The sequence below is a fragment of the Fundulus heteroclitus genome, chromosome 21, assembly GCF_011125445.2.
Source record: "Fundulus heteroclitus isolate FHET01 chromosome 21, MU-UCD_Fhet_4.1, whole genome shotgun sequence".
Classification (NCBI taxonomy): Eukaryota; Metazoa; Chordata; class Actinopteri; order Cyprinodontiformes; family Fundulidae; genus Fundulus; species Fundulus heteroclitus.
The window spans coordinates 30,612,763-30,632,984 of NC_046381.1; the positions used below are offsets into that span (position 1 = coordinate 30,612,763).

The 20,222-nt window shown below is 40.7% G+C and overlaps 1 protein-coding gene across 1 annotated transcript in view; it reads right to left on the bottom strand.

The window, feature by feature from the left end:
• LOC105927980 (armadillo repeat-containing protein 4) overlaps positions 1-20,222 on the bottom strand; it is a 55,153-nt gene that overhangs the window by 7,705 nt on the left and 27,226 nt on the right. The window contains exons 14-18 of the mRNA XM_036125198.1: positions 17,603-17,713; positions 17,286-17,440; positions 9,068-9,248; positions 8,921-8,982; positions 1,978-2,092 (exon numbers count right to left, since the gene is read on the bottom strand). Coding sequence (XP_035981091.1) covers positions 1,978-2,092; positions 8,921-8,982; positions 9,068-9,248; positions 17,286-17,440; positions 17,603-17,713 — 624 coding nt within the window. The remainder of the gene's footprint in view (positions 1-1,977; positions 2,093-8,920; positions 8,983-9,067; positions 9,249-17,285; positions 17,441-17,602; positions 17,714-20,222) is intronic.

Here is a 20,222-nt window from a genome sequence, read left to right on the forward strand (position 1 = left end):
GCTCAAAAGTATTTTGACAAATAAACATAACCCTAAGTTAATGTTGCCATGCATGCCCAAGCCATCACACTGCCTCCACCATATTTTACAGAAGATGTGGTGTGCTTCGGATTATGAGCTGTTCCAAGTCCAAGTCTATTCTAACCTTTCTATTGTTGAGACTTATTAATGGTTTGCACCTTGTGGTGAATCCTTTGTATTTACCCTCATGAAGTTTTCTTTTTATGGTAGACTGATATACTGATACACCTACTTCCTGGTGCGTGATCTTCACTTGAGTGGATGATGTGAAGGGTTCGTCTTCACCATGGAAAGGGTTCTGCTATCATCCAACATTTCTGCTATCACTCTGATGGATTTCTTCTTTTTTCAGTCTCTGGATGGTTGTTTCACCTCCACTGAGAGCTCCTTTGACTGCATGTTGTGTTCACAGCAACAGCTTCCAAATGCAAATGCTACACCTGGAATCAACTCCAGACCTTTGAACAGCTTAATTAGTTACAGGTTAATGAGGGAAGAGCCCATGTAGCCTTGTTATTTATTTCGCAGTCTTCTGAGACAATTGTCCAATTACTTTTGGTACCTTGAAAGAGAGGCTGCTACGTATTAAAGAGCTGTAATTCCTAAACTCTAGCTCCAACTTGGATATGAATACTCTCAAATTACAGCCCATATTGATTATATAATTGTATCCTGAATATGTTTTCATAAACAGCTAAAATAACAAAACTTGTGTCACTGTCCAAATATTTCTGGCCCTAACTGTGGGTCTGTGTCTGCAGAGGAGCAACAGCACTCTATGGAGTATCCAGCAGATGCATTTATACCACAGCTGTTTCATAAATCCACTATGGATATGCCAACTCAAACATTTGGGGTTTTGTCTAAACAAAGCCTGCACCTGAGCAGATGGCTCTGGTTCAGCTCATCTCTGCCCAGTCCCAGAAAAATGCCCCAGAAACCATGTTCATGAAGTTCTCTCTGAACTGGCCTGCTGACATCCAAACAAAGTCACGGTCATTTAGCTCTTCCTGGTGGATCTACTGCCAGCCGTTTCTCTCGTTAACTTCATGGTCTCATAGTGAATAAAGAGCTTAGCCAAGAAACAAAGCTCTCAATGTACCGATGCAATCACTGAGGTATGGATGATTACTAATTGTGGATCCATTTAGACCTCAGATAAAAGCAGCTCAAATAAACGTCCTCCATAGAGTTGTCCAAGTCTCATATTATGATCAGGTGAGGTGGTTTGAGTCGAGCTGCTGCTTCTTCTCATCACTGTAAAAACTCAGATCCCACTAAATTCTGTATCAAGGATTTCAATGAACATAAAGATCCTTAAAACTCAGGTAACATCTTGTGTTTTCATGACAGAAAATCGTTCAAACAGACTAACAGGAGCTGTTAATGTTGAAGTAAACAGTAACAACTAGAATGATCTAAGCTTTATTGATGGTCCTGTGGTGGTTCCAGTTTCATGGGGTTTTAGAGAAATGGCTTCACAGGAGCTTCATGGTCCGCCATGCTCTCAGAACAGACTGTGTTTCTCTGGATCTCTCAGCATGTTGAGGGTGGTTTTCAGTGAGGAAATCAGATGCCATGCCACAGGATATTACTCAATCTTTCTCCCAGCCTGTTCCTCACTTCACCAGTCCCAGAGTGCCAAGGAGGCTTCTCTGCTTCATATTAGCCCACAGCTCCTGCAAGCCCCCACTGACACAGCTCTGGCCCTGCTAACCTCCCAGCAGCAGCATATTAAAGGCAGAGCTTTGGAGACAAGCTGGCTAATATAGGCAGGCTTCCGCCTTGTGACCACGATAAGCCTTTACTGTGAAACAACCCAAACCCAACAGAACTTTGTGATTTATAGATAACCTGTGAGCAACAGATGTGTTTAGGAAGCACATATTCTGCATAGGGAATGAAGAATGATGTTCTTTATGTCTCCAGTGTCTGAAAAATTACACTTTACTGTACCTTAGCATTCTCAATGCACGGACAAAGGGCCCATGCAGCACTAGACTGAACTTCTGTGCTGGGGTTCTTTAGCAGTGACCACACCAGGCGGACTCCATCAAGCTGGTCAATGATTCTGAAGGAAACACAGAAAATCACTTGATTGGAGAATTCAATTCACTTTTATTTATATTGCACCAATTCATGATAAACGTCATCTCAAGGCACTTTACAAAATCAAATTCAATCAAATCATACAGATTGGTCAAAAGGTTTCCTATCTAAGGAAAGCCAGTAGATTGCATAAAGTCTTGACAAGCAGCATTCACTCCTCCTGAAAGAGTGTAGAACCACAGTGGACAGTCATCTGCATTGTCGATGGCTTTGCAGCAATCCCTCATACTGAGCAAGTATGAAGCGACAGGGGAGAGGAAAACTCCCCTTTAACAAGGAGGAAAACCTCCAGCAGAACCAGGATCAGTGTGAATGGCCGTCTGACTCACCGACTGGGGATTAGAGAAAAGACACAAAAGCACAGACGCACACATTGATCCAGGAGTCTTTTCTATGTTATATGATAATAACGGATGATCTGTCTTCCCTGGATGATGTCACAGCTAAGAGAACGCCAGACCAGGTGTACCTACTATGAAGAAGAAAAAATGACAGAACAAAAAGTTAAAAAACAAACAATGCAAATTGGAGAACAGTAGGAGAACTCAGCAGAGTGAGAAAAATAGACCCTGATATCCCCCTGCAACCTAAGGCTGTAGAAGCATAATCACAGAAACAGTTTTGTCAAAAAGGAAAGTTTTAAGCCTAGTCTTAAAAGTAGACAGGGTGTCTGCCTCACAGACCAAAACTTGGAGTTGGTTCCACAGGAGAGGAGCCTGATAGCTAAAGGATCTGCCTCCCATTCTACCTTTAGAGACTCTAGGAACCACCCATACACCTGCAGTCTGAGAGCGAAGTGCTCTGTTAGGAACATATGGGGTAATCAGATTTCTGATATATGATGGTGCTTGTGTATTAAGGGCTTTATACATAATATTCTTGATTTTTTGTATTCTTGATTTAACAGGAAGCAAATGAAGGGAAGCTAAAGTTGGAGATATACTATGCCTCTTGTTGATTTTCATCAGAACTCTTGCTGCAGCATTTTGGATCAGCTGAAGGCTTCGAACTACATTTTGTGGACTTACTGATAGTAAAGAATTACACTAGTCCAGCCTTGAACTAACAAATGCATGGACTTCTTTTTCAGCATCACTCCTGGACAGACTATTTCTAATGTTGGCAATATTCCAGAGGTGAAAAGTGTCATGGTTGAGTTTTGGTTTGGCTTTGTTTTTCTGTTATTTTAATTTTTTCATCTCTTTTGAGTTAGGTTTAATTTTATTTATTGTTTTCAGTCATCAGTTATTTTCTGTCAATTTTCACTTAACCTCCTCAGCAGTCAGTCACACCTGATAATCATTTGCTTGTTAATTAGTCAGACCCTTGTTTCACCTGTTAGTGCTCTATTTAAACCTCCCTCTGTCTTCAGTTCAGCACTGGGCCGTCATCTGCTATCCACCACTCCATGCCAGTCCCTCTGTAAGTCTTTTTATTCTGTGGTTCGTTCCTGGAGAAGCTCTGCTCTTTGTCCAGGTGTCTTCAGTGAATTGCTAACCTGACAAGCTGCTCTGGTGAAGCCCTGCTCTGTGCCCTGGTGTCTCCTGAGAACTGCTAACCTGTCAAGCTGCTCTGGTGAAGCCCAGCTCTGTGCCACAGTGTCTCCAGAGATCTGCTAACCTGACTAGCTGCCCTGGAGAAGCTCAGCTCTGTGCCACAGTGTCTCCAGAGATCTGCTAACCTGACTAGCTGCCCTGGAGAAGCTCAGCCCAGTGCCTCAGTGTCTCCAGAGAACTTCTACCCTGACTAGCTGCCCTGGAGAAGCTCTGCTCTGTGCCACGGTGTCTCCTGAGATCTGCAAACCTGACTAGCCGCTCTGAGAAAGCTCTGCTCAGTGCCCTGGTGTCTCCTGCATTCTGCTAACTATGTAGCACTGAGCTTCCTGGCCACTTAGATTATTGTGGACTCTCGCTCCGGGCCGTCAGCTCCTGCCATCACCTACATCCCTGACCTTCTGCAGCCCTGAACCTCCGGTCTTCATCATCCGCCATCCAGCAAACTTCCTTTAAATAAAAACTCTTAAACTTTAGTCCCGTGTGCGCTTCCTGAGTTCTTCGGTAAACAAATCATGACAAAAAGAAGAAAGCCTAGAATTCAAATGACATGTCTTGGTCAAATAAGACCAAGGTTTTTTACTTTATTACCAGAGGCTAAATTAATGCCATCCAGATTAAGTGATTGATTAAGAAGTTTATTTTTGGAGGACTCTGGTCTAAAGATTACAACTTCTGTCTTGACAAAATTTAAAAGCAGGAAATGTCATCCAAGTTCTGATGTCATTAAGACATGCCTGTAGTCGAAGGAATTGCTTGGATTCATCAGGATTTATATTATATATATATAGTAAGGAGAATTGGTCCACCTTTGAGTTTAAAGAAGATTTATTATAAACATGAACAAATTGGAATTTGTCAGATACCATTTAAACCAGCATAATGCTTATGTTAAAGGTATACTATGCAACCGGGGTTGATTTTCCAGTGAGGCTCCCCCCAGAGGGCGAAAGTAAAAGTGCACTGTCATAAAGATGCTCAGCTGTTCTGGTTTCCCCGTCAAGCCAGGCGCGGTTGTTTTGAGCTTAGCAGACAGGCGAACGCAACGAAAAGTGGAAAAAACGGCAGTACAAACAATGACTAACACAGTGAAGGTATGAACATCAAGCTCCCGCAGCGCTATCTTGGCGAGGTGGCGCCAAGCCGCGGCGGCGGCCGCCTCGCCAGTTTTTTTATGATTATTATTATTATTATTTTATTTTTATTTTTTTATGTTGGCGAGACGCTACCGCCACCGCCTCGCCAAGCCGCAGCCGCCGCAGCCGCCGCCTCGCAGCGGCAGCGTCTCGTCAACATAACAAAAAATAAATAAATAATAATAATAATAATAATAATAATAATAAAACTCGATATGCTTGCATGTTTATTTGACGTTAACACGTGGTTCTTTGTTGTTGCTTTTGCGCGTGCATATAGTGAATGGCAGGGAAAAAACACATGGAGTTCTCGCCGTAAAGCGAGACTTCTGTGTGTGCGGGCCGTGAGCTCTTGCAATTGCAAGTGCGGTATTTCCCCCACAGACCCCCAGGGCGGCTGAGAAAACCTTTGTTCGACCTGAAATAATTCATTTAATCATCCAAAACGGTATGGAACACATTAATTAACTGAAAAATGTTGCATAGTATGCCTTTAATCCATACAGTATCTTGAAGTCTGTCTAGGAGAAAATTGTGATCAACTATATCAAATGCAGCACTGAGATCTAACAGGACAAGTACAGACACAAGTATATTATCTGAGGCCATGAGAATATCATTAGTGACCTTCACCAGAGCTGTTTTAGTGCTATGATGAGCACTGAAGGCTGACTTAAACTCTTCAAATAGATAATTACTTTGTAAATGTTCAAATACTTGATTAGCAACTACTTTCTCAAGAATTTTAGATAGGAAAAGAAGAATAGATATAGGTCTGTAATTTATTAAACCATCTGGATCAAGAGATGGTTTCTTAAGGTTTAATAACAGCTACTTTAAAAGCCTGTAGTACATATCCATTTACTAAGGATAGATTAATCATATCTAAAATGGGGGCAATATTCAAAGGGAACACTTCCTTGAATAACTTGGTTGGGATTGGGTCTAACATACAAATTCAAGGTTTAGATGAAGCTAAAATTTGAGATAGCTCAGAAAGCCCTACTGCGTCTAAACAGTTCAAACACCGTTAGGTTCTAAAGTTTCCTCCAAAGCTGCCTCACTTACTGAGGACAAGGTAATCATGTTTGGGAGGATGCCAATTATTTTATTTTTAATGGAATCAATTTTATTTAGGAAGAATCCCATAAAGTCATTATTGGTAAGAGCTAAGGCAAAGGATGGATCAACAGAGCTATGACTATGGGTAAGTTTGGCAACTGTACTAAAGAGAAATCTAGGATTGTTTTTATTCTCTTCTATTAATGATGAAAAATATGCTGGTCTGCGATGGGTCTTTTTATACAACAGTAGACCGTTTTTCCAGAGTAGATAGGATTCCTCTTGATGTGTAAAGCGCCATTTTATCTCCAATTTCCTAACGTGCTCTAAAGAACACAGCTCTAAATTAAAACAGGGAGCCAGCTTCCTGTGAATAATCACCTTCTTTTTCAAGGGGGCTACATTGTCTAATGCAAAACGTAACTCAAAGGTTACTAAAAAATGGTCAGATAGGACAGGGGTTGTGAGGAAATACTGTTAATTTTTCACGATCAATGCAATATGTCAGAACAAGTATGAAGCCAAGAGTGTGTCACTTTATGCACATTTTAAGCAAAGCCATTTGAACCTAGGATAGTTTTAAAGGCTACATTAAGGTTATCACATACTGTGTCAACATGATTGTTAAAATCCTCCACTATAATAACCTTGTCAGTGTTTAACCATAAATCCAATAAGAAGTCTGAGAACTGATCTAAAACTAAGGGCCTGGTGGATGATACAAAACAGGAAACAGAAGTGGTTTTACTGCTGTGCAGTTAGGATGTGGGAAACTAACGGTTAAATGTTCAAAATAATTGTAGTTATTAATTGGCCTGGGACTAATGAATAAATTAGACTGAAAGATGGTTGCTGCTCCTCCTCGTCGCGTAGTTCTGGGAATGTAGAAATTTAAATAATTAGAGGGAGTTGACTCATTTATACCAACATAGTCTTCTTGCAGCCAGGTTTCTGTGAGACAAAATAAATCAATCTGATTATCAGAAATCAACTCATTAACTCACAAAGTCTTTGGAGGGAGAGACCTTATATTTAATAAACCACATTTTTATGTTTTATGTTTTGGTTCAAGTTGAATCGTATTGATTTTTATGAGATTTTTTATGATTTGCTCCTTTTAAATCAGTTTTTAATCTGTTTAGTTTTGGCCATGGGAAAGACACTGTCTCAATGGGGTAATGTGTGGGTAACAGTACAGAAGCTGCAGAGGTGTGTTAAACCACGGCTCTGCTTTCTGGTCTGGAGCCCGGGTTGTCAGCATTTTGGAGAACTAGAATTAGATCAGAGTGTAATATTTGGCTTCATCAGGCCGGCAGCAGCAGATTTAACAACAACTACAACTAAATAAGATGGAGGCAGCAATTGATTTCAGCACTTTTTATACCAACTGGTCTCCAGTCCCACTTATATCCTTCTCCACATAAATCTCAGCAAAGCTGGAGTCAGAGGTTAACTCACAGACTTCATTCATGGATTTATAAATAGATGTTGAGACAAACGTGGACTTCATTTTTGTGCCAGAAAGGCGACTCCTTCCCAAATCAACAGCAACCAGAGATTGCTCTGGTTGCTCTATATTTCAGGAAGGAGAAGGAGAAGTTAAGTGAAGCAGCAGTTTTATTTCATGTCATACATGACTGTTTTCAGACTGACGTCAGCCTCTGAGCAGTCAAAGAATCACACCACAGTGCTCCTGTTGTCTGCTATAAAGAACACATAACGTGTTCCCCATGTGTGCTTCCACCAACAAGGCCCACACTGAATGCTGTCATAATGACCTAAACACTCCCTAATCACAGTATCTCAGTGACTGCAATGAGCCACGCTCATCAGGGACGTCGTCTGCTCCATCTTTCCTCCCTCTGCACATAAATCAGTCTAGAGGGATCATAACATCAGATTCCAGTCTGCAGGGCCTCTTCAATCCAGGACCAAACAAAAGTGAAGCTTCTCATCATCCTCCAGGACAGCTCCATCCTCCCAGGATGCAGCTATGAAACACATCAGCAGTGAAGCTGCAGCTAACAGTGATGGATTAGAGGAGAGACCACAAACCTTGGAGACATTAAAAACCCATGTTCACTCTTGTACCTCCACAGGGTTCAATAGAGAAAGTGTGATGTCATTAACAGCACACAGCCTCCTGCTGGAGAAGGAAAATAAACATGTGAGGATCTGATGGTACAGTGGGAGGTGAACATTGGACCCTCAGAGGTTCTGGATGACCTGATCCAGGATGAAGATGAGAGAATGATTGTGGAGACCAACTAAGGGTGGGACCTGAGAGTAATGTCCAAAATCCTAATCTAACCCTAAACCAAATTTATGTAGAGTATCAACTTTATTTAAACGTGCTTCATTTTTCTACATTTCTGGGGTTTGTTTCCTTCCACACAAATGTGACAGATGCATACCATAGCAGAAACAGCTAACTAGAAACTCACAGGTTAAGTTATATTTCTGCCCAGTGTTAATTAAGAAGCTCTTATTGTCTGGAACAGGTTTGTAAAAGCAACAACAACCAGGTGGAAGCTCCATATTGTTGTGTACCCAAACAGGCTGAGGTTAATGAAGAGAGATATCCACTGCTCTTGACTCTGGTTCTCTGGGTTTTCCAGCCATGGAGTGTTGGACGGGGCAAGGCTTTAGACACATTAGTCTGAGCAGCTCAGTGACCGCACGGCTACAGTCAAACACTGAGAATAAAACCACAGCTACATTTAACACAGTAGCTACAATAAACACAGCTTTTAAAAGCTGTCATTAGGCTTAGGGTGAAAGAGATGCCTACCTGCACAGCTCCAAATAAAACTATAGGAATTTTTCTGGCCACCAGCCCATGACAGGTTCATGAGACTGTTTAGATCCTACAATTAGTGTAATTTCCTCGAAACATCACATGAAATCAGTAAACAACCTAGACTGAGTTTGGGCTAATTCACCGATGATGGTAAATAAGCCACTAATCACATGTTAACAGACGCCTCTTATGGACCTAAACAGAGCATCTAACATTGAGAAGGAAGAGAACAAACTTACGCCACGTTGTCCTTCTCTGTGGCACAAGCTCCCACAGCCTTTGTTACATTTACAAGCAGAGCCTGGTTAAATGGCACAGAGCACATGCATGGATCAATACAGGAGGGAGTTTTAACAAGAACTGCAGTGAGAACCAACGTAATATACCTGGTTTGTTCCATTGAGCAGATTAATGAGAGCTTTGATGCCCCCACCGTTGCAGATGGCGGTCTTGTTAGCTGGTTTCTGGGCAAACTGTCCCAGAGCTCCCACTACATTGACCAAGACGTCTTCAGGCTGATCAGTCAGCAGACCAATCAGGGTCTGCAGAGCTTTGCTCTCCTGAAAGCTTTGGAGGAACAAAAAGAAGACATGTTTGCATTACAATAAAATGAACCTGCTTTGATTCATTTAGAACAAAAACGGATCAAATAACATGGACCAAGAGTCAATTCAACAGACTGTTTGTTTTTTTTAGAGATAAGGCAAAACTAGGCCTGTCACGATTTTTTTTAATGTTCTATTTTCTATCTACATTTTATTCCTACTTGCTTTTATTCTGTTTTATTTTGCTATATTTTAATCATGTAAAGCACTTTGCATTGTCTTTGTACTGAATTGTGCTAAATGAATAAATTTGCCTTGCCTTGCCTTTTTCAAATAATATGATAACGGCATAATAACAAGTATATCCTCTCGACACACTGACTCAGATAGGTCGCCGTCATTTGGCTTAATTCCAAAAAACTCCATACTGCAGGGGTCGTGTTCAATTACATTTTTTTTTTATTTTTTGTTTCTCTGGCTCTCCCTCACGAGGTTCTCATGCTAAACTTTGAACATGTGCCTAAATGACATAAGAGTTAACTCCTCATACACTGAGGAAACAAGAATGGAGGGGTGAATAGACACCAGTGCACTGTAACGTTGTCGCGATGATTTGACAATAACAATTTTTTTTATGAAGGATAAATTATTAACGCTAAGGTGGTCATCAATAACACGGATGTCTTGTTTATGTATAAGAATCTTCATAATTCTCCACTATGAAAAACATCTGGTTTACGGAACCTGGGGGGAGAGAAGTTATTTATGTGTTGATTGAATGTTGACGGGGTGTGGCATCGGTAGTGCTGGCAGCGCGCGTCATGTCAGGTGGTGAACGGCGCTCTTCCAGATGAAAGAGGCAAATTAGAGTTAAAACCGGGAAACGGCTAGATCTTCTTATCCCCGGGATTCTCAGAAACAACGTTTAAGTTTGGTTGACCGGAGTGATCGGGAGGACTCCTGGAGGATCTGCGGCTGATGGTGACAGATGAGCGGAATGCCCCGCAAAGCCAGGAGGAGGAGAGACGCCGGTGAGACCTATGCCTTATTAAGTTGACTGCTGCAACAGATTTTATAATGGGCTCCAACGGTTTTTGATTTTTGAACTTTTCCTTGTTTTGTGCGGGACACTGACCGAATACGTGGAATTACGAGAGTTATTTTTTGGACGTATTATTTTTGGTATTTTTTTAGCTGGAACACTATTTTTGAGTGACACTTTAGGATTTGGACTCTGCGTGATAAATTTTAGCGGGTGGTTCTGAGTTTGATAATAATTATTATTATCCACCTCAGGTTAAAAGGCTTCTACAAGCATGGCCATCCGTATGTACTGACAAACTAGGCAGGACTTCTGTTGAATAACATATGATTTATACCACCGACGAGATGCCAGTGCGCTGCCGAGCCTACAGAGTTTCACCTTTCAAGCAGCAAATAACAAAAGAACACATTGAGAACATGTTAAAAGATGGCATCATAGAGCCCTCTCAGTCATCTTGGGCCTCCCTATTAGTTTCTCGTTCCAAAACCTGATAAGACCTTTAGGTTTTGTGTTGATTACCGAGCCGTAAATGCCAAGACCCGTCAGGATGCCTATCCGATGCCTCTAATACATGAGCTGCTCGAATCGATGAATGGAGCCTTGATTTTCAGCACCCTGGATTTAAAGTCGGGTACTGGCAAATGGCAGTGGCTGCAGAGAGTAAAGCCAAAACTGCTGTTTATAACCCCTTTTGGAATCACTTAAAATGCTGGTGCCTCTTTTCAAAGACTGATGGAAAAAGTGTTGGGGGAGCTGAGAGGGAAAAGTTGTTTTGTGTATATTGATGATGTGATCATCTTTTCACCGACTCCGGAACAACACCTGAAAGACCTGGAGGAGGTTTTTGCCAAGCTACATCAGGCCAACCTGACTTTAAACCTAAAAAAATGCAACTTCTTCCAACAAGAACTCAAGCTCCTGGGCCATGTAGTCTCAGGGAAAGTAGTTCAAGTGGATCCTGAAAATAGCGAAGCTGTCTTAGATTACCCGATCCCAACTGACAAGAAGAGTCTGCAACGATTCCTGGGGATGGCAGGCTGTTACCATAAATTCATTTCTCACTTTGCTGACATAGCCGCTTCATTATATGTATTCCTTAAAAAAAGACAGAAAGTGGGAATGGAAACCTGAAAGCCAACTTCCATTTCAACAACTAAAAAATGCTTTGACAAAGCCTCCCATATTAATGCAGCCTGATTTCCAGTTGCCATTTGAGATACACACTGATGCCAGTGGTGTTGGATTAGGAGCTGTCCTGGTCCAGATGACGTTGGAGGGGGAACATGTCATCGCCTGTTTGTTTGTTTGTATTGAATATGCCCGGGACGGCGTAGGCATCAGTTGGCGAAAGTGAGACCTATCCCTTATTAAGTTGACTGCTGCAGCTGATTTTATAATGGGCCCCAACGGTTTTTGATTTTTTAACTTTTCCTTGTTTTGTGCGGGACACTGACTGAATACGTAGAATTACGAGAGTTATTTTTTGGACGTATTATTTTTTTGCTGGAACACTATTTTTGAGAGACATTTTAGGATTTGGACTCTGCGTGATAAATTTTAGCGGGTGGTTCTGAGTTTATAATAATCGGCCGTTAAGGCCATACGATTGTTTGTTTGTTTGTATTAAATATGGCCGGGGCGGCGTAGGCGTCAGTTGGCTGACGTGTCATTTTTTTTTTCTCTTCCATTTGTCCTCTAAAAGGCTCAACAGCTGTCACAAAAATAGCAAAACCCAAAAAGACCCCCTTTGTGTTTTGTAATATTGCCCTTAAAGATGCTCAATGTTACAGCACCATACTGAAACTCAGTATGGTGCTGTAACATTGAGCTCAGTATTGAACTCAGTATTCCATCTCGTCTCAGAGAGACGAGAGGGAAATACAGGGGATCGAGCACTTACAAATTATCAAGCTTGTTTTAATTAATCATGTGATTAAAATTTATTGAGGAATTAATTGACTTATTGTGACATGCATACCAGAGGCCAGCTTTATGAAAACCTTCTACTGATCAGGTTTAGTATTTCTGACTCACTTGTATCACTAGAAGGTCAAAGCTAGATGAAGGTAAACCTAAAGTTCAGAGATGTCTGCAGCACAGGCAGAACCAGCATATCTGAAACAACAGGATTTACTCTACTGCAACAGCTGTTTCTGTGTCCTGACATCAGGTCAGTGAGTACAGTGAAGCTAGCAGCTCAGAATGGAAGCAGCATAAATTTAGCTAAAGAGCTTAGCATGCTAACAGAGTTTTTGGTTTTTTTTTTAGCAACATCGGCATCTTGCTGTAACCCAGCAGTAAAAAACACTTCTCCTCACAGTCATCCCTCATCTTCACTTTGCAGAACCAGACCTTGGAAACTCTTCCTCCCTCTTTAACTGTGTGTTTTTGCCTTGTTTGTCTTTGCTATAGAGCAGTAAACTATAGTCAACATTCAGAAGGGATATACTGTGGTCAGACAGAAACCTCAGCATCCCTCTGATGTACAGTTAAGTTCTCTGGCTGTTTTTATTCCTAGTTACGGTTGCTGGCATGTTCTGCAAGCTATTGTAGATCGCTAAGGTCATCTGGTTCTGGTCAGGGTTCACTGAACCACATCCCGTTCTTCACTGTGAAAACACTGCTAATGAACAGAGGATTTGCCAATGATTTTCCTCCACCATCTCTGAGGTATCATCTGCAGCTCACTACTGTAGAAGGATAAATGAACACTGTGTCATCATGTCTATTTCTGTTAAGTCAAGTCCTGCTGAGATGATTGTGTTATGGTAGAGTAACATTACATAAAGCTGGCTGGAGCAGCTCCAAGTGAAAATACAGGCCTCTACACAACTGAAGGCTTATAAAGCACCTTAGAAGAGACAGGAACCACATTGGAGCTTTTGCGTGAGCAGCACTTTTCATCTTCAGTCTTTTCTTCACCAATTCATGACTAATTCAACCAGTTATAAAGCATTAATGAATGATTTGTTGCTGTGATGACTCTGGGCTTTAGAGCAGGTCCAAGTGATTTTAAGACATTTCAGGGACCCTGAGCTCTCCAGCAATGATCACAGAAACCTGCAGTCGTTAATTCAATGTGGATCAGAACAGATCAATCTATTATACCTGACAGCAGAATATCAGAGCATTGACTAACATGCCTGAGCACTAATCTGCAGAGAGGGAAGGAGGAATCTCATTTAAAGGGAGATTACATTCTGGTCGTGGTCGACATGCAGCAGAGGTAGGATGGAAGGGTAGCAAGGATCTGGAGGCAAACCTAAACATCTGGACCCAAACGTTACTGGTCTGGCAAACACACTCCAAGACTTGGCAGTCTCCACTTTCCATTGCAAAGTTATTGCCTCAGCCTTTTGTTAAGGCCTTTTACAGCATCTCTGTGTGTCTATAACGCCTCTGCCCACAGACACTAGAGGCTACATCTGGACACAACTATAAATCTGCACTAAATAAAGTTTCACTGTTTCTCAGTCCTCAGATTTTATTCATAACCTTGCCCTTGGTGCAGTGGGAGCCCTTTAAAATGTACACTCCTGTGACAATGTGCTTTTAACACGTTTATGTGATGACTATACAGTTAGGCCCAGAAATATTTGGACAATGACACAAGTTTTGTTATTTTAGCTGTTTATGAAAACTTATTCAGGATACAATTATATAATCAATATGGGCTTAAAATGCAGACTCTCAGCTGTAATTTTAGAGTATTCATATCCAAATTGGAGCTAGAGTTTAGGAATTACAGCTCTTTAATACATAGCAGCCTCTCTTTCAAGGGACCAAACGTAACTGGACAATTGTCTCAGAAGACTGCAAAATAAATAACAAGGCTGCATGGGCTCTTCCCTCATTAACCTGTCACCAATTAAGCTGTTTAAAGGTCTGGTGTTGATTCCAGGTGTAGCGTTTGCATTTGGAAGCTGTTGCTGTGAACACAACATGCAGTCAAAGGAGCTCTCAGTGGAGGTGAAACAGACCATCCTGAGACTGAAAAAAAGAAGAAATCCATCAGAGTGATAGCAGAAATGTTGGATGATCGCAGAACCCTTTCCATGGCGAAGACGAACCCTTCACATCATCCACTCAAGTGAAGATCACTCTCCAGGAAGTAGGTCTATCAGTATATCAGTCTACCATAAAAAGAAAACTTCATGAGAGTAAATACAAAGGATTCACCACAAGGTGCAAACCATTAATAAGCCTCAACAATAGGAAGGTCAGAATAGACTTGGACTTGGAACAGCTCATGATCCAAAGCACACCACGTCTTCTGTAAAACATGGTGGAGGCAGTGTGATGGCTTGGGCATGTATGGCTTCCAATGGCACTGGGTAAACCCAGTGTCATTGGTTGACCCAGTGGCAATAACCGAGTCAGTCGCCAGACCTCAACCCAATCGAGGATGCATTTAATTTGCTCAAGACAAAACTTAAGGCAGAAAGAGCCACAAACAAGCAATAACTGAAGACAGCTGCAGTAAAGGCCTAGCAAAGCACCACAAAGGAGGAAACTCAGCGTTTGGTGATGTCCAGACTTCAGGCAGTCATTGCCTGCAAAAGATTCTCAACAAAATATTGAAAAGTAACATTAACTTAGGGTTATGTTTATTTGTCCAATTACTTTTGAGCCCCTGAAATGAGGAGTGCTTGTATAAAAATAGCTACAATTGCTACATGTTTAATCATATATTTTTGTTCAACTCCTTGAATTATACCTTAAAGTCTGCACTTCAATTACATTGTAGTTGTTTCATTTAAAATCCAAATAATGAAGATTATGTCACTGTCCAAATATTTCTGGGTCTAACTGTATTTCAGGACATCAGTCATCTTTCATTTGGATGCATCATTAATGAGGAAAAGTTAACATTTGCTGCTACTTGTCTCAAATCCACCAGACCTCCATACTGTCCAGACTATGAAAATCATCAGTCTTTTAAATTCAACAGAATAATGTTTGCAGAAAGATGAGTTTAACTTAATGAAAGACAGGAAAACCCACACAGCCTCCAGTTCTTACAGCAGCCTAAAATGATTCCTCACTGTGAGCAAACAATCCACACAGCAACATCTGACAGCTAGTAAAAATCTACAAGATGAGAGCACTCATTAAAGCTGCAAAGTTGAAGGTTTGTTAATACGCTGCAATAAAACTTCAATGATGGGTTCGATTTAGAATGAGGGCGACCAAAGTGTTTTACTATTTCCACCTGAGCTGTCACTAAATGTGGCTACGCCTGATCAATGCATCATTCTGATTATTTCTGCTAGAGTTATTATCGGCAGTAGGGCGACTATTTTACCTAGCAACAGTGTGACGGGTCATTGTGTCTAGAGGAGAGCCTGTAGAGGCAGTGAGTTTGTTAAGCTGCCACTTTACTCAGGACCAGTTAAGCTGCTTTATCATCACACCAAGCTGCAGTCAGAGAACGTCCAAATCTGAGACAACTTTGCTTTTTTCTAAGATCACGTTTTAGTTTTTCTTTTTCACTAAATACATTTTAAACGGTCAGATTTAAAGTGGAATCTGTGAACCTCTTTGATCCATAAAATAGGAGCCAATCGTCCATCCTAACCCTCAAGATTATTGTATCATCAAGTCTATAAAAGAGACGCTGATCTGACTGTGTTGCTTTAAAATAAGGTTCCAGTCGTTCCTCGGCTTTAAAGAAGGACTCTTCACTGAACTCCATGTGACGGCTGATGCTCAGTTCCAGTTGGGACAGCTTCACGTTGACTTTGAATGCAGGATCTGATTGTGTCATTTCTGATCCAGGAAGGGAGGATAGATCCTTCTCAGAGCTACTGAGCACTTTTAATCTTATTTTTAGATTTTGACAGCAGTTTGAACCAAACATCCTTTTAGATGAAGAAAATACTTTTTAAAGCATTTTACCTCAACTGAAGCCTTCAGCTTCAGATTTGCTTTCCTAAAATGTTTTAAGGACAACGTCTCATCAGCAGCTTGGCTGCAATCAACAGCAGAAGTTTCAGATTGATGAATGTGTTACTGAGGGATTAAATCACTGCATGTGGGTTACACATTACCCACATCCAGCCTCTCACTGAAGATGAAAATAAATACGGATAAATCAGTCTTTCAAGGGCTCACTAGTAGGTATGCATTGGGCTGCCAGGACTCAGTCTGAGGGCATTATTTACTTTAGAGGGAAAATTACTGACTTAAAACTCAGTGGCACTAAAGTAGAAGTCAGAAACTGTTCCAACCAGAATAAGTGACACTTCAATAAATCCCTGCCTTACATGACTAATGACTAGAGGCCATTTTAGCTCTCTGACATTAAAATATGTCTCAAGGCTGATTTCACCGAGATCCTGACTGGTCTGGTTCTACCGGGCCTTAAATGACATCACTATGTCATATGTGCAGCCTATAAAGTCTGCATATCTGCCTGGTTCTTTGTTAATGAAGGAAAATCTGAAATCTAAAAGCAAACACTCACATTAAAGATCAGAGCTGATAGAATCTGAACAAAAACTTGATATCTTACACCAATAATCACTTTAACCGGACAAATGGGGAAAGAAAGGAAGCTCTGACAACAGAGAGTGAAAACAACGACACAATGAGTCCTAACTGAGTGACAGCTGCATATAAAACTAACAAATGTACTGATGACACAATGTGGACAAAGCTGTAGAAGGCAGGCTGAACCCCCCTGTTCTGGATTCATTGTTGCTGAGATTTTTTTCCATATCAGAGACGGCTGTAAAACCACATCAGCTCAGCAAACTCAGGCTCTAAAAGTTATTGGCACATGTGGAAGTAATGTCTAATTCCTATTTAACCTCTTCTACACAGAGCTGTGTTAGGTTGCTGCTCTAGTGAACAGGTAGAGATTTGTTCAAGTCATTCTTCTCCATTATCACAGAAATACAAATAGGAAAAGCTGGAACCTGTGCTCTGTATGGCTGACGTGTGATGTTCTACCATGTGGCTGCAGGGGGGTTAATGAATAGTGAAAATGTGGATCTGGGGGTCTGTGCATACATGGCTACATTCTTCATGCTGAAGGAACACTTCCAAATGGCCCCAGTGGCAGCAGCCAGGAGCTGCTTGTTGTCTGCTTTAGCGAGCAGTGAAACCAGCGGCTGCAGGCCTTTGTTGCTGCGGACCAGGTCCCGGGTCCGTTTGTCCTCTGCACACTGTGAAGCAAACGAGAGAGATCTGCAGTCGTGCTCTAATCAGGAGCCACAGAGGTCAGGTGTTTGGGTCAATGAAGTTGAGTCCAAATCAAACTTGTATTATAAACTATACAAAGAGAAACTTGTAGCTCTGAGCTTTGCAGAAAACAGAAAAACAAGTACCTTAAAGATTGCACTGGCACAAAGCATTTGGAGCTCATCATTGTCCCTCCTCAGGTTTTTCACCAAGTCCTCAATCATCCCTTCAGTCTGAATGGCAACCCTGTAGCTTTCCTGTGGGAACAGAAGAAGCCAACAAAATAACATCAGCATGAAGAAAAACTAAAATACATGGCTTACTTTTATTCTATATTTGAAATAAAGATCTTGTTCCACTTTTTCTTTCCATTTTGACAGTATTAATCAGTTGAGATGTTGTCTGTTCTGATGCTCTGATTCTACAGGTTCATCATTTAAACCACACTGTGGATGCTGTGTTGTCTCTTGACCTTTGCACCTGCCTGCTGGAAAGTTTCTGTGTGCTCACCTTAAATATGAGCTTCTTTAAAGGATGCTGAAGATTTCTCAAATAGTTTGGAAAGCCAAATGCAGCCAGACTGAATGTTTTGGGGAAGCTGAAAGTCTCCAACACACAAAGTGTAGAAACATTTCATCTAAGCAGTCACAATATCCGATTTTCATTGTTTACATTTATAAAAACAGCTTTAAATTCTTTCAGACTTTTGTCCGTAAAATTTCTAATAACGTTTAATAGTGCAAATTTGTTGCTACGTGTAGTAAATGTTTCTGACCTGTCGCACAAGGTCAGAATAAAAACAAGATGTTTTTATGCCTTTTCTAATACTTTTTATGACATTTTCATCATGACTCTCCTGTTGTCTGGTCTCTATTTGGGTTCAACAACAACTCTACAAATCATGACTGAAGCTCCTAAACATCAAGGCATGTCAAGGCAAATTATTTTGTATAGCACATTTCAGTACAGAGACAATGCAAAGTGCTATACAGGAGAGAGAAAAAAACAGAATAAAAGCAAGTAGGAATAAAATGTAGAAACAAGAACATGTAAAAATAGAAACTAAAAGCAAATATTAAAAATAGTGATGATGTTGACTGATCATGTTTCAGTAAAACAGTTTAACTAGAACAGTCGAAGGCAATCCTAAATAAATGTGTATTTAATCTTGATTTAAAGGAACTCAGGCTTTCCACACTTTTACAGTTTTCTGGAAGTTTGTTCCAGCAATCTAACAGATCTCTTCCTTGGGTGTCTTCTGTAATGACCTAAGTGATAATTGTGTGGTTGCTGCATGTAGAAGCACTAGGATTCCAAAATGCAAACCCCATATTGTTTGCAGAAGGAATTTTAAAAATTTAATGAGCAATAAATCTAATTCCAGACGTAGAGCTAGCTTGGACTTTTTTCAGAGACATGGAGAGTTTTCTCCATATCTGGCAAATGGCATTCATGAGCGTTCTTGGCATTCTTTTGAATTTTTTAATTGAAAACAAGGACATACCATCTATTTGGAAATCTGCTTTTGTCCTTCCTTTATTAAAAGTAGGTGATCCATCAGTTCTTACCAGTTATAGGCCAATTTCAAATGTATGTGTTTTATCCAAAATTCTGGAGTCTCTTGTTGTGATCATTTGAAAGAGTTCCTACATTCAAATTAAATCCTTACTAAATATCAATCAGCTTTCCGAAAATAAACAGCACTATCACTGCTACTATGAAGGTGATAAAATATATAATTGTAGCACTTGATGAAAAACAGTACTGTGCCTCACTCTTTATTGATCTTTCAAACGCTTTTTACACTGTAGACCATGCGATTTTAAAACGCAGGCTACTTTTCACTGGGCTGTAAGAGCGTGTGGTTGCTTGGTTTTCAAACAAAATAGAAAACAGGTCCCAGTGTACAAAATGTGAGGGCCTTTGTTCTGAATTTGTTACAGTTCACAAGGGTGTGCCACAAGGATCTGTTTTGGGGCCCATCTTATTTATCTTGTACATCAACAATGTTGAACAAAATTTCTCTGATGTCAATATGCATTTTTATGCTGATGATACAATTATTTATTGCTTTGGGTCATCTCTTGAACAGGCTATTAATTCACTACAGAAAGCCTTTGTTGCTGTACAGTATCCATTTGTTAATCTTAATTTATTTCTTAATGCTGACAAGACAAAGTTAATGTTGTTTTCAAATCATAAGGAGGTGCCTCAAACCCTGCCAGTAGTGTCCACTCTGGAGGGCAATGTCATTTAAGTGGTACATAATATAAATACCTTGAAATTGTAATTGATGACTACTCCCTCACCTTCAAACCTTTCATTGATAAACTTGTGAAGAAATTAAAACTTAAATTGGGTTTCTTCTTTCGTAATAAGACATGTTTTTCTTTGGGAGTAAAAAAGCACCTCGTCTGTGCCACGTTTTTATCGGTCTTGGATTATGGTGACATTTTTTATAAGAATGCTACTTCTTCATGTCTTCAAATGTTGTACTCTGTTTTTCACGCTTCATTAAGGTTCATCACAAACTGTAGAGCCATGACACATCACTGTGACCTGTACTCTCAGGTGGAATGGCCTTCCCTCTCTACGAGGAGGCAGTGTCATTGGTACACTTTTATACAAGGCCCTTTTTGGATTACTGCCCTCTTACATTTGTACCTTACTTACACAAAAAAGCATGGCCTCTTATGCCCTGAGATCCAGTGATCTGTTGCTCACTGTTCCTTTTGCCCACACAGAGCTAGGGAAGTAACAGATCTT